General features: G+C 39.0%; 1 protein-coding gene across 1 annotated transcript in view; it reads left to right on the top strand.

The window, feature by feature from the left end:
• The window catches only part of rn (rotund), a 220,276-nt gene that overhangs the window by 84,300 nt on the left and 117,885 nt on the right, over nucleotides 1–18,091 (top strand). Inside the window, exons 5-6 of the mRNA XM_069506550.1 lie at nucleotides 7,024–7,144; nucleotides 7,932–8,074. Coding sequence (XP_069362651.1) covers nucleotides 7,024–7,144; nucleotides 7,932–8,074 — 264 coding nt within the window. The remainder of the gene's footprint in view (nucleotides 1–7,023; nucleotides 7,145–7,931; nucleotides 8,075–18,091) is intronic.

Genomic DNA, 18,091 nt, shown 5'->3' with positions numbered 1-18,091 from the left:
GTAGACGTTGTCATCAGTCTAAATACTGTAACTGTAGTGTTAGTGACATCGCATGTAATTTAGAATTTATTACTATTTACAACCATTAAACCCATTAAACGTTAGAGCTGAGAATTGTAGGAATTGTAAACATTGTAGGTATGAATCGTAGACGTTGTCATCAGTGTAAATATTGTAACTGTAGCGTTAGTGACATCGCATGTAATTTAGAATTTATTACAACATATTATTTATTTAATTACGACCATCAAAAGTTCGAGGTAAGAATTGTAGGAATTGTAGTCTATATTGTAGCTTTTGTAGTGTTGATTTTTTCTTAATTCTTATTTAAAAGAATCCCGCAAGGCTACGCGGGGAGAATTGTAGACGTTGTAGGTACCTGTTGTCATCGTTGTAGACTTGTTTATTCATAGAAGTTGCATTGCATGTATTGGTTGTTTATAGAATTTTTATTTTTACTATTTTTTCTCTACATGACGTGTCCATCTATGCCTACGCTTGGATCTTTTAAACTATTTCTTTTTAGACTTTTTAGACTTTTTTATTTTAGACTTATTCTTTTGAAATAGGTAGGTATAACAAAATAACCATACTGACACCACATTAGTATCTACACTGCATTCGTGCGAAGCCCGGGCGGGTCGCTAGTCTAAATACATAAAAGGAAACGGTTACTGACTGACTGACTGATCTATCAACACACAGCTCAAACTACTGGACGGATCGGGCTGAAATTTGGCATGCAGATAGCTATTATGACGTAGACTATCCGCTTAGAAATGATTTTTAAAAATCCAACCCCTAAGGGGGTGAAATAGGGGTTTGTAATTTGTGTAGTTCACGCGGACGAAGTCGCGAGCAAAAGCAAATTTTTAATAACATGACACAATTTTATGACAAATGTGACTTCAAAAAAACCAAAATCTCAAACGCAAAAGACCGCGCGATGGGGGCGTACCCCTGTTAGAGACAGTTGCAAATTAGAGTTCTTTGTCACTCCTCGGACCCTCTATGTGTCCCTCAGGAAGAGTACCACACATTCATATAAAGAGATTAACTTCAGGATAGTTAGCTTTTGAAAATAAAATACATCATTAGCAGACATATTACCTCTCTCGGTCACCTCCCTGGCGCAGTGGTAAAGTGCGGTGGTCTTATAAGCGGGAGGTCCCGGGTTCGATTCCCAGCAGAGGCAATTTGGGAATTTGTAATTTCTAAATTATCTCTGATCTGATCTGGTGGGAGGCTTCGGCTGTAGCTAGCTATCACCGTACCAATAAAGCCGTGCCGCCAAGCGATTTAGCGTACCGAGTTTGGGTTTAACAAAAACTGCCATACCCCTTCGTGGTTAGTCCGCTTCCATCTTAGACTGCATCATCACTTACCACCAGGTGAGATTGCAGGGTTGATATGATGATTATGATGTGGGGTTTCCTTGGGAATTGGGATAATACTGCGGTGGGTTCTCTAAAAAAAAGCCGTGATAGTCTAGTGGTTAGGACGTCCACCGGACGTGCGTGGACGGACGTGGAAGGTTGGGGGTTCGATCCCGGATACGCACCTTTAACTTTTCAAAGTTTTGTGGGTTTAAAAAAATAAAATATCATTTGATTTAACGGTGAAGGAAATCATCAGAGGAAACCCGCATAGTTGAGAGTTCTCCATAATATTATCACAGGTAGGTGTGTATGTGCATTGTGCAGTCTGCCAATCCGCATGGCCAGCGTGGTGGGTACTATGCCCAAACCCTTTTCATTCTGAGAGGAGACCCATGCTCAGTAGTGAGCCGGCGCTGGGTTGATCATGATGGGTTCTCAAATCCTTCTGTTCGTAGGTATAGGTATACCTCCGTGGTGCCAGGACGGCACCACGGAGGAGCAGCAGCGGAGATCACAGCTGTATTAGTGACGTCTAGCCCCCAAGGGGGGAGAGTGAGCATAAGGGACAAGGAAGAGACAAATAATTTGTAGGGAGTCAAGAAGGCGCCCCGGGAAAATGCCAAGAGCAAGTACCGAACGGGCGCCCTCCCGCGATTCGGCCCATATAACCGAGAGGTTGGTGGGGCCATGGGAGGTGGAGGGTTGTTCGTAGGTATACCATAATCTGGTCACCTACTATATCCTACGAAGAAGTATAAGTTCTGAAAATCATAAATTTTCACATTCAAAGAAGTGTGTACTTTAAATTACTTCCAAATGCAGCGTCGATGGCAATATCCAACACAAATACTTTCGCAAGTCGCAACATGTCGTAAAGAGGAAAAATAACTCGCGTCAACGTATCCTCGGCGGGTTCTTTAGAGCAGCGCCATCTATCGCGGTTAATAGCAAGTTTTGACGTAAACTGCCGCGCGCGGTAACGAATGGTGGTGTTTTTCCGACCCACATAGAAATTTTAGGGTTATTTCGAACAAGTTTTAAAGTTTTATGTAATGGGTGATGTGATTACGTTGGATTTTATGGTTTTATATACGCGTCCATTTTTATGATACCTAGAGTTTAGTAGATAAAATTTCATAGTGGTTTTGTTCACGGGTTCACCTGCGAATTTGCTAGGATTTAGATAATTACGTAAAATATTAAGTTGATCTAGATCTTATGAGCAAAACCAAAATTTTTGCGCTTGCGCTTTTGTATAATTCCCACTAACATGTTTTTGCTTTTTGCAAGCATGTAGAAAATAAATCCAAAAAAATCACTGTCATTTCATAGTTTTTTTTTACTTCTATGATGTAATCACCACTGACTGCCAATTTATATATTACAAGCTTATGCTCGCGACTTCGTCCGCGTGGACTACACAAATTTCGAACCAATTTTACTCCCTTAGGGGTTGAATTTGCAAAAATCCTTTCTCAGCGGATGCCTACGTCATAATAGCTATCTGCATGCCAAATTTCAGCCCGATCCGTCCAGAAGTTCGAGCTGTGCGTTGATAGATCAGTCAATCAGTAAGTCAGTTAGTCAGTCACCTTTTCGTTTTATAAATTTAGATTATAGTGTATAATAACCTTCTTAGAATATAATCTTTATTTCTATTGGTAAAAACCGTATGAAAATCCGAAAACCAAGTAGGTAGTTTCTGAGATTAGCTCGAAAAAACACGAACTCATCGCGGCGAGGAACTTTAATTTATAATATCAACTAGGGACCCGCCCCAGCTTCGCATGGGTGCAATGTAGATACTAATGTGGTGTCATTGTCTCGGAAACTCTCAAATGAGAGGATTTATTTCCGACCTAATTCACATTATTTCAATTTCTCTAGGGATCTCTAATTTTTTGAGAACTAAACTATAGCTATAAACCTTCCTCTTGAATCACTCTATCTGTTGGTGAAAACCGCATTAAAATCCGTTGCGTAGTTTAAAAGATCTACGCGTTCATACATACGCGTGACGCGACTTTATTTTATACTATGTAGAGATGTAATATAGTAGCCAGAAGGTGCTATCAACTTAAGGAACCTACCAATTCACGCAAAACATATTTTTTTACAAAACCCGTTAAAGATCAATATCGCCGCTTCTGAGTTCTGGTTCCGCCAACATTTTGAAGTAATGAAGTACACGGAATTTAACCCTAAACTGCGGATGTGATCGCTTAAATTAAATTTCACGTCCCGTGCGGGGCGTTATCTTGAAATTAATTTGTAACGAATAACCCATTGGTAGAGTCGGGTCCGAATAGTTTGTGATTTATCACTTGTTTGTAATCCACAATACCATAGCTTATGAGGTTAATAGTATGATGTTATGGAATTTTACTATTATTCTGCGTTTCCGTTTTTTTATTTTATTTAAAAAATTCTCCAATCCAATCCATCAGCCTGTTGCGTCCATTGCTGGACATAGGCCTTACGAAGAGCGCGCCACCAAACACGGTCCTCCACCTTCCTCATCCATCCGCTTATTTAATTTTTTTTCATCCGCTCCCCACCACCTTGTGGTGGGATGAAAAAAATCTACTTCGCTACACGCCACGTTCTTGCACCACCAGAATCCAGCGGCTCCCTGCGACTCGTTTGATGTCGTCTGTCCACCAAGTGGAGGGGTCTTCCAACGCTGCGGTTTCCGGTGCGAGGTCGCCATTCCAGCACCTTAGGACGCCAAACGTCTATCGTTTGGCCGGTTGTTGCAACCAAATGCGCAATGCGTAAAGTGCGTTTCCTTTTGAGGAAAAACGGAACCCTAAAAATTAATGTCAGAATGAGCTCGGTGGCTATCATTCAGTCAGTGTTAGACACTGAGTTAGCGAATCAGTAGGCTGGACGCTAAGGCCAATGTTCATGGCCGTATAGTGCGTGAGGTCCCTTACAAGAAGGACGTCTAAGTTAGCAACGCTCGATTAGGCGTGTCGTCACACTTAATTACAATTGTTCCTTGGGTGTGTAAAATATTACTTTCGGACTACCCTCTGACATGTCTTTATAATGGTTTCGGGAATTGTATAGAGTTGTTATTACAAATTTGACTACAATGTGAAGAAATTATACATTTTGTCCAACGATTGTGCAGGTTTCCTGAATTTAAATCGGTTCTTTAAAATAATTTATATTTTTAGATTTTTCAGGTACATAGGCCATGAAATGAACAAATTGAGCCCTAGTCGCATTATATAAAGAATGTAAGGCCATGTAGGGCGCCTATTTCGAAAAATATTTCTATATTGAAGCTGGTCAACATAACTAGATATTAATTTTAGCGTATAAACTATCGTGAGTGATTTCCTAGTCAGGCTAACGTCGACTAAATACGTGAGTACAGCTGGTGACAGATAATGTATATAATAGATATTAATTATAATTTTTAAGGAGCTAATGCGAGAGTTTCCGCTATCTAATAGGTACAAAAAGAATTTTGTGCACGGATAGGTCAGCGAAATCAATTTACATTCAAATTTGCATTTGAGAAGCTTTTTTTTCTAACCCATTTAATCCATACTAATATTATAAAGAGAAAGTGTGATGTGTGGCAAAAAAAGAACTTCTTTTTTTTCTCCTTTAAATTGTGTTTGTTTGTCCGTCTCTCTGTCTGTTATCATTTCAGAGCCCATATGTTTTACAGATTAAAAAAAATGTACATATAGATATAGCTTGCATCCCGGCGACAGACATAAATAACTTTTTCAAAATAAAATGTTCTTGGGATTTTCAAAACTTGGCACACACGGCCACGGACAAGGCCAAGCTAATATAATTTCCATCTTAGACTGCATCATTACTAACCACACAGGTGAGATAGCAGTCAAGGGCTAACTTGTATCTGAATTAAAAAATAAAATAATAAATATAACTAAATTTGAAATTCGGTGGTAGTATCAACTCTATACATGTCTCCCTGTGTACTCAAAACTGAAGTGACCATTACACAAAGAGCTTTTTGCTCTCTCCACTAAAGTTTGCAGCGTAAAATTAAATGGATTAGATATCCGATGTAGGTGAATTGTCAATTTGTTTACTCCACTAGCATCCCCGAAATGTATTACGTTTTTGTCTTAATTTTCTAGAGTCTAGACTAGCTTATGAGTGCGACTTTGTCTGCGTGTTTTACTTTGTTCTATATAAACGACGTCGACATTCTATAACACCATGGAATCCAAACGTCTATAGGTTCTTAGAACAGCTATGTACCCACTAGATTGCCACTTCAACTTTACAACCCGTTGATACGTTATATATCTTCTCATACAGTGCGACAAGCCTCTCTTGGCAGTTGAATGGCATTGACGGGGGGGCGTTGTTGGAGGCTTAGATATTCAAAAAATAACAAAGGGGACACTTGACAGCAACGTTGGTTCCGATTTTCGCCACGCGCCAAGATAGCCTTGTCGCACTGTATCTGATTTGATCACGTGGAGAAACTTCAAGCATAGATCTCCTATAGAGCTTCATCAGCTGGTCGATTCTGTGTTTTCTTTTGAGACCCCATAGTTAGCGACCATGTCATAAAATACCTACATAGATACTTTCAATTTGTGTTTCAGCTTTCATTTTAATAATATATCTACTACTTAGTTGTTTATTTACATTTTTGTGTTAAACGTATACAACTTACAACTTATTACATATTGCCATTTCGATATAAGTCAGTACCCTTAATATAAATGCGAAAGTGTGTTTGTTTGTTGGTTTGTCCTTCAATCACGTCGCAACGGTGCAACGGATTGACGTGTTTTTTTGCATGGGTATAGATAAAAACCTGGAGTGACATAGGCTACTTTTTATCCCGGAAAACCAAAGAGTTCCCACGGAATTTTAAAAAAGCCTAATTCCACGCGGACGAAGTCGCGGACATCAGCTAGTATAAAAAAAAATTAATTATTTACTTCATACATTAGACGGGGGTATTAGCATCTCCATCCGTTACTCACAGTTAAACAAACTAATATTTCTAAACAATCAAGTAGAAGTTCTGATAAAAACAGTCAAGTTCCGATGATTTATCTGACCACTCATTTATAAGTCACGCGTGCCTGACAAACTGACCACCGACCCCCCCGAGTGGGGGGTTAACCCGTTATCGCTCAGTTATTTATCGTCTTGGACGGGGGTAATTTAGGGGTTGATGTTTTTGTTAGACGCCAAACTTACTCGTAAGGTGAATCATCTACACCTAGTAGCCACATTTATAGAACTTTTGCCCTAACCTATCATAATATTTTTTTTAAATACAGAAAAGCCACAGAGACCGAAAAAATATGTCTACGCTAAAATAGTCGGCCAGCCGGCTATGGGTTGATCATGATGATGATGATGATCGTAATTATGATGATAATGATTATGATTCAAGATTACCCGCGGGGTGATTAAGTAAAACGTTGCAGTAGCGACAGCAACGCGACAGCAATAACGATCCGACAGTTCATTTGCTGTCTCTCTTCTTCTTCTTCGTATTTTGCTTTGTGGCTATTACTGTCTCTCTCTAGCCGGACGTTTGACAGCAATGATCGCGAGATACGTAATCACCCCACCGGACTGTTTTTTTAATCAAACATACTCATTTAAGTGTTTTTTTCTATTCCAGGCCAAAATGAGCACGGGGGACGGTACAATGGGTGGTCATCAGAAGGCAGACGACAGGCTGGGCCATCATCAGTCCATGAGTCAGATGCTGTACGGAGCGGGACTTGGACCAGGTCGGTCGGGTTAGTAGTATATTTGTGCAATCGTAGGCAACACCTGAGAACATCTGAGCCAAAAAGCTGCTGCAATTCCTGGCTCCAATCTTATGGCTTATATTGGATGGGAACTGTAAAATTTCCACGTGATACAGGACCTGGAAAGTTCCTGCACAGCCACCAACATCAAAAAGATGAAGAGCTCCTAAGGAGTGCATTAAAGGGTATCACTGTAAGCTTCTTCCAAGCTTCTTCTAGAACAGCCGTTAAGGGCTGAGCTGAAAATCTGAACGAGGGCAAATTTCGTCATCATCAGTCCATGAGTCAGATGCTGTACGGAGCGGGACTTGGACCAGGTCGGTCGGGTTAGTAATATATTTGTACAATCGTGAGCAACATCCTCAGATGACAGGTAGGTATCAGCATCAGGATTCCCCTGGATCGGCTGCTGAAAGCTGAGCTGAAAACGAGGACAAAGCTCGTCTTGGATAAACATTTAGTTTTAGGCTTAAGGTTAGTTTTCTTATATATAAATAAAATAAATAAATAAAAATATGGCTACGTTTTGTCCCAGAAAGTCAGTTCCCACGGGATTTTTGAAACCTAAATCCACTTGGATGATGTATGTTTTAATTTAATATTTTTTAAATACTTTTAATTTAGATTTAAGTTTATTTAATAGAATCCCTAATTTAAATTCCTCAAAAAATTTAATACCTTTGGTACTGATTATTATTAGGGTAAGAAATTAGTATGGATATAAATACAAAGAGAAATAAATTTTTATTCATGTACCATTATCCCCTGTCCCCAGGGTCGTCCTCATCATCACCAGTAGGAGGCACGAACACTGGCAGTGGTCTGTTGGTAGTGCCCCAGCCCCTGGGCAAGGGGCCCACCAAGCTGCAGCCTTTGCACGCGCATGCGAGGAAATACCACTGCAAGATGTGTCCACAGGTATGAGTACTCCCTTATTACACATGTTTTTAAGTTTATTATTGACCCAATGCCACAGTTGTCGACAGTCAGTCAGCGTTTTCTTTTATATATTTAGACTAGCTTATGCTCGCGACTTCGTCCGCGTGGACTACACAAATTTCAAACCCCTATCTCACTCCCTTAGGGGTTGAATTTTCAAAAATCCTTTCTCAGCGGATGCTTATGTCATAATTGCTGTCTGCATGCCGAATTTCAGCTCGATCCGTTCAGTAGTTTGACCTGTGCGTTGATAGATTAGTCAGTCAGTCACTTTTTTTACATATGAGCCTAGACGTGTTCAATACAAATATAAATAAATTTATTTCATGTGTAGATCACTAAGACTTATAAGAACTTTTGTCTATTTGTTCGAATAGTATAAGTTATTAGTCATAAGTCTAACTTGTAATGCGCTTTGGCACTAGCTGTAAGCATATCAAGTATCTATAATATAATAAAATATAATAATATGAAAACGTCGAGGCTCCGACGTCACTGGCAGGTGCCAAATGTTCCCACTACACATACATATATATTCCTAGTATACATTTACTGCTATGCTAGGTAATCTATGAATCGCCTATCTTTCTTTGATTTCACGTCACCGGAATCGGAATTTTTGCAGCGCTGTAAAAATTCCGATGAACGAAGTCGCGGGCATCAGATAGTTTCATATAGTTTTTAGAAAAAAGTTTAATCCATGTACATTTTTATTGCATCACCTCATCACTGATAGGTATTTCCAAGATTTCTGGACTTTCTTTACGTGTTTTTTTATCACAGAGTAAGATATTTCATTGGCATCTGATTTCATGAAGTTAAACCAAACTATGAAGTAGAAATGCTGAACTTTTTTGGATGGAAACTTCTAATTAGCACACAAATAAATTTAACGGTACCCTAAAAACAAACAACGAACCACCAATGCCCACCAATTCACAACTAGCGGTCAAAAATTACATCAAAACAAACAAAGCAAAACCAAAAGAAACTCTCTCCATCTTCCCTTAATTAGAAAAAATAAAAATGCATCATTCAAAAATCAATCGTAAACCAAGAGGAATAAAGTTGCAATTATAATAATGGGCAGGTCACGAGGACAAAGATATATTTTCAACTTTGTATTAGATATGGATAGGACAAAGTGATAAAGTAAGGATTAGAAACTTTTCCTTTTGAGTCAATTGTCAAATATTATAATAGAAACTTCTGGTGTCGTCCTTACCATGCCTCGCTATCGTCGAACAATGTGTCTGTCTAAGGGTGAGATCTATAGAACGCACTCTGAATTAGCTAAGACTTAAGACAGAGTTAAAACGAGACAGAGAGACTATATCTCTCACATAAATCTGTCTCGTTTTAACTCAATCTTAAGTCTGAGCAAAGTCACAATGCGCTCTATAGATCTCAGCCTAAGGTTGCATAGCACTGGAGAGTCACGCTTACCGTTCAATTTTGACCACTAACAAAAAGCAAAGTGGGCTCAAGTCAGTATTGAATTCATGTAACCACCATGAATAAGGTTAAAAGTGCCATTTTGGTCAAAAGTTAGCAAATCCCAAAACGCGCTAGGCTGGGTTCCATGCCCCAGAAACTTATTTATGGTGACGCGAGGGCACGCTAGTTACTCTTCCTCTGAGCTATAATAAAAAGAGGCATTTGTAGGTTATTATAAATTAGATAGACTCGTAACGCTGAGCGAGCTGATTTTTTTCTTATATTTGAGATCAAAACCTGATGCTGTACCTGGAACTGGCATGTACTATTAAGTAGTCTATGAATGAATGAATGAATGAATATTTGAATGAATGAATATTAATTTATTTCCAGAATTTTGACATTTGACTATGTTTGTGTACTTACCTCATTTCGCTCCTATTGGTGGCCAGTTTAAAGCCTGCTACGAAATGAAAATAGCCTCTCTATTCCTTACGTAAGTCTCTCCACATGGCCAATCAAAACCGGGAGCCAAAGAATGTCATCGCAAAAATGCGGCCCAGTGGACAGACGGACAGACAAAAAGTCGGATCTTTTGATACCTATTGAGATTGTGTAAATTTCTGGATTCCCGCCGCACTCGGGCGCAGGTTCGGAGCCGGCGTTTGAAAACATTTTTGTTTTTTTTGAAGAAGAAGAAACTTTTTTCAAATAATGCTAATTTAACGATCGAATAAGTATCTATTGTAGTAATTTAACAATTGTCATCAGTACCCTTATTATAAATGCGAAAGTGTGTTTGTTTGTTGGTTTGTTGGTTTGTCCTTCAATCACGTCGCAACGGAGTAAGGGATTGACGTGATTTTTTGCATGGGTAGGTATAGTTTAAAACCTGGAGAGTGACATAGGCTACTTTTTATCCCAGGAAATCAAAGAGTTCCTACGGGATTTTTAAAAACCTAAATCCACGCGCACGAAGTCGCGAGCATCAGCTAGTAGAATATAAAATAGCTATTAGATAACTATAATATTACTAGCTGATGCCCGCGACTTCGTAGGCGTGTATTTGTATTTGCTAGGGTAACCTTGAAGGGAAAGGTGTCGTAGGTTTTATTATAGCTTTGGAGATTTTTTAGGGTTCCGTACCTCACTTGGAAAAACAGAACCTTTATAGGATCACTTTGTTGTCTGTCTGTCTGTCAAGAAACCTACAGGGTACTTCCCGTTGACCTAGAACCATGAAATTTGGCAGGTAGGTAGATCTTATAGCTGACATTTGGGGAAAAATCTGAAAACCGTGAATTTAGGGTTGGATCACACAAAAAAATTAAATTGTGGTCATGAACTAATAATTAGTATTTTCAACTTTCGAAGTGAGTGACTATATCAAATGGGGTATTATATGAAAGGTCTTCACCTGTACATTCTAAAACAGATTTTTATTTATTTTTATGCATCATAGTTTTTGAATTATCGTGAAAAATGTCGAAAAAATACGACTGTAGTACGGAACCCTCATTGCGCGAGCCTGACTCGCACTTGGCCGGTTTTTTTATTAACTTGATTTCTAATAATGCCTGCATGACACCTACTTATCCGAAACCAAAATCGTGCAATATCTTACGCACTGCAAATGATCATACAAATTTCTATCATTCCCTTCAGAAAAGCCCTTCCAAAATTATTTTCAACTCACGTTATACAAAAACCAACCTTACTGTAATAGTCAAAAAGAGTATAACAACTCACATATAAATTGGTTTCGAAAATCGTAATGCGCTTGTAGGAGGAATTTTTTGCTAATTTAAATTCGACTTTGTTTGAATGAGTTAGGGTTGATTTTTAGGTAGTGATAGTGGAATAGTTCTAGTAAGGCATTAGACAGCCACTTATAGCCGTCTATTTATCACGAAATGAAAATCGCATCCGAGTTCCGGTCATCTGTCGGTTTCCGACGGAGTTGCCTAAGCGACATTTTTTTATTGCCAGCAATTTGTGTGGGTTCGTCTTTTTTTAACACACTTATATGAAAGAGGGTTGTCAAATGGCCTTTTTAAGGTTCCTTATTTCCAGAGATACCTAAATCTTTAGTTCGCTAAGTTATTCGGATAACATAAATCTTAGTATATTGTAACCAAAATTAATATTACATTCAAAATACCTACAGTTCATACAACATGCAACATTTAACCCAACACTGCGGTTTGTGGTAACAGAAGCGACCACGCGAGCATTAATAAGCCATTTAAGAGATCAAAGATGCAAATAAACATAACATAAAAGTACCTACCCTCAGATACCTATAAGACCTAACCTTACTCTAGAAGACTAGGGTAAAAAACATCTCAATATCTTAATATATAAAAGGCAAAGGTGACTGACTGACTGACTGAATGACTGACTGACTGATCTATCAACGCACAGCTCAAACTACTGGACGAATCGGGCAAAAATTTTGCATGCAGATAGCTATTACGACGTAGGCATCCGCTAAGAAAGGATTTTTGAAAGTTCATCCCCTAAGGGGAGGAAATAGGGGTTTGAAATTTATGTAGTCCACGCGGACGAAGTCGCGAGCATAAGCAAGTCTCAGATACTATCAGATTTTGTTGATAACTAGTTTATGCCCGCGACTTCGTCCGCGTGGACTACACTTCCAAACCTCTATTTAACCCCCTTAACCCCCCGGCTTGAATTTTCAAAAATCCTTTCTTAGCTGATTTAGCTGTGTGCATGAAAAATTTCAGCCTGATCCATTAGTTTGAGCTGTGCGTTGATGATATCTACTCGTGTGTTGATAGATCAGGCAGTCAGTCGGTCAGGTTTCCCTTTTATATATTTAGATAAAGCCCTGAGAGAAAGGCCGAATTCTGACGTCCGAACCCATCAATTTATGGACTTGGGTCAACGTTACCTTCCCTTGATAGCTAATTACTTAAACTGCAGTATATCTTGTATGAAGTCCAACCCAATTATAAAAAGTAGAATATATTTTTATATCTACCCAGTCTGATATGTCTTCGTAAATTAATGAAAAATATAGCCGGTAGGTGAGTCGGCAGTTTAACGGTCGTTAATGCAGATTAAATGTGAAAATGGTAAATTGCATGTCTAACGCTTCCTTGGGCTTGGGGCCAGGGAAACAGTGTTATTTAATTAATTCTTCTTCACCTTCGTTGTTTTGACGACCTCCCTGGCGCAGTGGTAAGCGCCGTGGTCTTGTTAGTGGGAGGTCCCGGGATCGATTCCCGGCAGGGTTTTGGAATTTTATAATTTCTAAATTTCCGGTCTGGTCTGCTGAGAGTTTTTGGCCGTGGCTAGTTACCACCCTACTGGCAAAGCCGTACCGCCGAGCGATTTAGCGTTCCGGTACGATGCCATGTTGAAACCAAAGGGTTTAATAAAAACTGCAATACCCCTTCCAGGTTAGCCCGCATCCATCTTAGATTGCATCATCGCTTACCACCAGGTGAGATTGCAGTCTATAGAGCTAATTTGTATCTGAATAAATAAATAAAAACACTCTTGGCAGAGCGGTCGTGGTCATCACGAAGCAATGTTGGTACGTCTCACGATAATCCGCCACTTCTTCTGGCCGACAGCGACAGTCTGGTACACTCGTGCAAGGGATTTTTGGTCAGCATGGGCGACCTTCCTCGCGCTCTGGTGCCTTCCGCCCGATGATGGTGTCACTCTCACGCCGGGAGACATGTCCGAAGAATCTTTATATGCGACACTGTACTAACGCCGAAAGCCGTTGTTTAATGCCAAGTTCTTGGAGTAGGTATAGAGACGTTTTGAGAGTAATCATTAAAAAGAAATATTAAAGAGACGGTGTTTAGTGAGTAGGTTACTGGTGTTTAGAGTTCGTCGATGACTTTGGTAAGTAAATGGGACGTCTTCGCTTTGCTCATCGTGCGTATTGACTTCCCATTTAGCATTATTCCACTCAAGTCCAATAAAAACCAAAGGTGTTTAATTTTTTTTTATTTGTCTCGTAAATCTCTGTTTCCCTGGCCCGGCGACAGTAATCGCGCGCGGTTCCCGTGACAATTTTTAATTGCACATGCGCCGTACACCTGCCGACTGCGCGTGCGCAACTTATTGCGATTTTATATTAAAAACTAGCTTATGCCCGCGACTTCGTCCACGTGGACTAGACAAATTTCGAACCCCTATTTCACCCCCTTAGAGGTTGAATTTGCGAAAATCCTTTTTTAGCGGATGCCTACGTCATAATAAGCTATCTGCATGCGAAATTTCAGCTCGATCCGTCCATTAATTTAAGCTTTGCGTTGATAGATCTGTTAGTCAGTCAGTTAGTCAGTCACCTTTTCCTTATATATAATATTTAGATTTAGATTAGATATAAAATTGCGATAAGTTGTAATTTTAAATTTATCTATTTAACTATAAAAGTACGTCACATTACATTAAATGTTTATGACGTCACGTCTATGCATTTCGTACAAGCTTCCAGATACTAAACAAGCGTTTTGACGTTCGGTAAAAAGTTGCTGATTTGACTAGTAGTCATCATCCCTATTATGGTGTTTTAATTATTAATATTTACAAGGGCGCCGATTCTGTTGTCTTTCTCTGAACTAAATTTAGAGTATCTGCATCTTTTTCTTTTTAATATTGCTAAAAAGGAAAGAACATGGATTTTACATTTAATGAGTAAACTTCAGTGCATGCTACGAAAAACGATAGGCTCGCGACTGGCAGCTAAATAAAGTCACGAGATTTGACAGCTCTAAATTAAATTTGAAACTGTCAAACTGTGTCTGTCCTTTTCAAATTATATTAGTAAGAAGAGAATGCGAATATTCTAAAATTTAGATGTGCTAAGAATGAGTACCAATGTTTCATCTACTACGTCAATGAGATAACATTATTTGTCCCAAGCCTCAACCCAATTTGCCTTTATAAACATACCTAAACCATTTTCCGTGCGGTTTCCTTGAATGCGCCTTCAAAACGACGGAAGCTCACCGCAAGAAGCTTTGCGGTCGCCAAGAAAGCTCTTAAATATATTCTCAAGTACAAAACAGGATTTAGGATACTTTGTTTATAAGATTTGACAGTTATTTAACCCTTGGCCTTTATACAAAGGAAATCAAAATTCGCATTAAATGTATTTATTTATTTAGAATACTTTATTGCACACACAGATATATACACACAGAAAAACAATATAAGCTAAAGAAGAAACTTTACAAGAGGGTGCGAAGGCGGCCTTTTTAGGGTTTTTCTGAAGCAATCTCTTCCAGGCAACCTTTGCTGAAAGAACCAAATGCATGTAACCCAGTCGGGTAAATGTTGTAAAATACTTCATCATGATTAACCCATAGCCGGTTCACTACAGAGCACGGGTCTCGTCTCAGAGTGAGAAGGGTTTTGGCCATAGACTACCAAGTTGGCTAGGTGCAGATTTGTAGACTTCACACACCTTTGAGAACATTATGGTGAATTCACACCCGTTTCCTTCCTAATGAGCGTCTCTATCTAAATATATAAAAGGAAAAGGTGACTGACTGACTGACTGACTGACTGACTGACTGACTGACTGACTGACTGACTGATCTATCAACGCACAGCGCAAACTACTGGACGGATCGGGCTGAAATTTAGTATGCAGATAGCTATTATGACGTAGGCATCCCTTAAGAAAGGATTTTTGAAAATTCAACCCCTAAGGGGGTGAAATAGAGGTTTGAAATTTGTGTAGTCCACGCGGACGAAGTCGCGGGCATAAGCTAGTTCTAAATATATAAAAGGAAAAGGTGACTGACTGACTGACTGATCTATCAACGCACAGCTTTAACTACTGCACGGATCGGGCTGAAAATTGGCATGCAGATAGCTATTATGACGCAGGCATCCGCTAAGAAAGGATTTTTGAAAATCCAACCCCTAAGGGGGTGAATTAGGGGGTTGAGATATATGTAGTCCACGCCGGCGAAGTTGCGAGCATAAGCTAGTTACTTATATTTATTTTTCTAACTCAACCGAAATGTATCTAGGAAACGAAGTTTTCTAGTCTTTAAGTAGGTAGATGATCCCTATTCAAGTTCAAACCACACCCGTTTCCTTCTTAATGAGCGTCTCTAATACCCTATATTCCATTCCACGCATGCATTTCTTACACTTTAAAAGGGTGCACACTGCAATATGCGCAGGTTAAACACAGAATCTGAATGACAATACATTGTTCGCTAACAAGCGTTGCGGTGCCGACGCCTTTCACGGCCTTGGATAATCCATCATTATAATATAAGTAAACTAGGGATGGGAACTATAAAGATACGTAGATATATCGATAAAAATAGACAAAATATCGATAAATCAGTACCATTATTATAAATGCGAAAGTGTGGTTGTCTGTTGCTTTATCGGTTTGTTGGTTTGTTAGTTCAATCAAGTCGCAACGGTGCAACGGATTGACATGATTTTTTGCATGGGTATAGATAAAGACTTGGAGAGTGACATAGGCTACTTTTTATCCCGGCAAATCAAAGAGTTTCCACGGGATTTTCAAAAATCTAAATCTACGCGTACGAAGTCGCGGACATCAGCTAGGATCTAAATATATAAAAGGAAAAGGTGACTGACTTTTTTTTATTCATTTTTTTATTCAGATACAAGTTAGCCCTTGACTGCAATCTCACCTGGTGGTAAGTGATGATGCAGTCTAAGCTGATGATAGCGGGCTAACCTGGAAGGGGTATGGCAGTTTTTATTAAACCCATACCCCTTTGGTTTCTACACGGCATCGTACCGGAACGCTAAATCGCTTGGCGGCACGGCTTTGGTAACTAGCCACGGCCGAAGCCTCCCACCAGACAGACTGACTGATCTATCAATGCACAGCTCAAACTACTGGACGGATTGGGCTGAAATTTGGCATGCAGATAGCTATTTTGACGTAGGCATCCGCTAAGAAAGGATTTTTGAAAATTCAACCACTAAGGGGGTAAAATAGGGGTTTGAAATTTGTGTAGTCCACGCGCACGAAGTCGCGAGCATAACCTAGTATATAATATAAGTTTTTTTTGTTTCGTTAACATATTTTGTAATTATAATATAGCATAAGCAAACTCATTTTACTTAGGTACTCTACAGACAATACAAATTGGTCGATAACTCTAAATAAAATTCTAAGCCAGCATCGACACCACACACCACTATTGGGACATAAATCAAACAGCAGATTGATGGTATTATGTCAACATGCACAATCACAAAGTGCATTTTGCATAATAATCGTAATGCTTGTCAATTATTGAATAAAACATTACTGAAATCCAAAAGGGATGATTCCGTATGTGAGAAAGGTAACGTCGGGCACTCCAAACCGCCGAAGCAATTTGTCATTGCTAAAAATTTTCGTGTCCCGCAACAGAATCTTATGTAGATTTCCGGGATTAGGCTCGAGATTTGCATCAAGAAGTGTTTAGCGGTAATGTGGGAATGGAAACGGGAAGAAGGCCCGTTACAGTTAGCGCTAATGATCGATTTATGCAATATATTAGAGAAAAGGAGATGGGAACAGTCCAAAATTAAAATCAGTGCAATTAATAATGTCGGTGAAAAAAATATGTGTCGTTTAATGTGAAACTAGCTGATACCTGCGACTTCGTCCACGTGGACTTATATTGTTAAAAATCCCGTGGGAATTCGGTATTTGACTATTTTAAAAATAAATTATTTCTCTGTGATTATAAAATAGAAGGTCTTCCAAAATACGTAAGAGCCACGTCCATTATTAGTTTTATGTGCGATAACCATTTTAAACTATCGGTTTAAGTAAAAAAGGACATTGTTTTTATTATTTCATAGTATCTCGCATACTAAGACTGCGTTTTGCCGTTTGATAAAAAGTTACTAATTTGACTAGTGGTCAAAATACCAGATTCTTTAATTTTGCAGGATATAAAGTATCCTATGTCACTCTCTAGATTTTTACGAAACAAGATATATATCCGTTGGTCCTTTAATTGTAACTCAGAATACATAATAGTACTGGTATTTGCGACGTAATTGAAGGACAAACCAACAAACAAACACACTTTCGCATTTATGAAATGGGTTGTGATTTCCATCAGAGCTTTTGTGATAAAATATATAAATAGGTATGTATCTACTACTGTTAAAAATAGTAATATACTATTTCGTAGGTAGCCTTCGATAAGCTCTTAGTGAGCAGTTTAAAATAGAAAATTCAATTCTTAACATTAATTAGATTCAGACCTGGATATAAAACTTTAAAGGGATATTTAAGCAAATCACAATACATCTAAATATATAAAAGGAAAAGGTGACTGACTGACTGACTGACTGACTGACTGACTGACTGACTGATCTATCAACGCACAGCTCAAACTACTGGACGGATCGGGCTGAAATTTGGCATGCAGAGAGCTATTATGATGTAGGCATCCGCTAAGAAAGGATTTTTGAAAATTCGACCCCTAAGGGGGTGAAATGGGGGTTTGAAATTTGTGTAGTCCACGCGAACGAAGTCGCGAGCATAAGCTAGTACATAATATTTGGAGC

The sequence above is a fragment of the Maniola hyperantus genome, chromosome 23 (genome assembly GCF_902806685.2).
Source record: "Maniola hyperantus chromosome 23, iAphHyp1.2, whole genome shotgun sequence".
In the NCBI taxonomy this organism is placed as follows: domain Eukaryota; kingdom Metazoa; phylum Arthropoda; class Insecta; order Lepidoptera; family Nymphalidae; genus Maniola; species Maniola hyperantus.
This window is presented reverse-complemented; position numbering and strand designations above follow the sequence as displayed.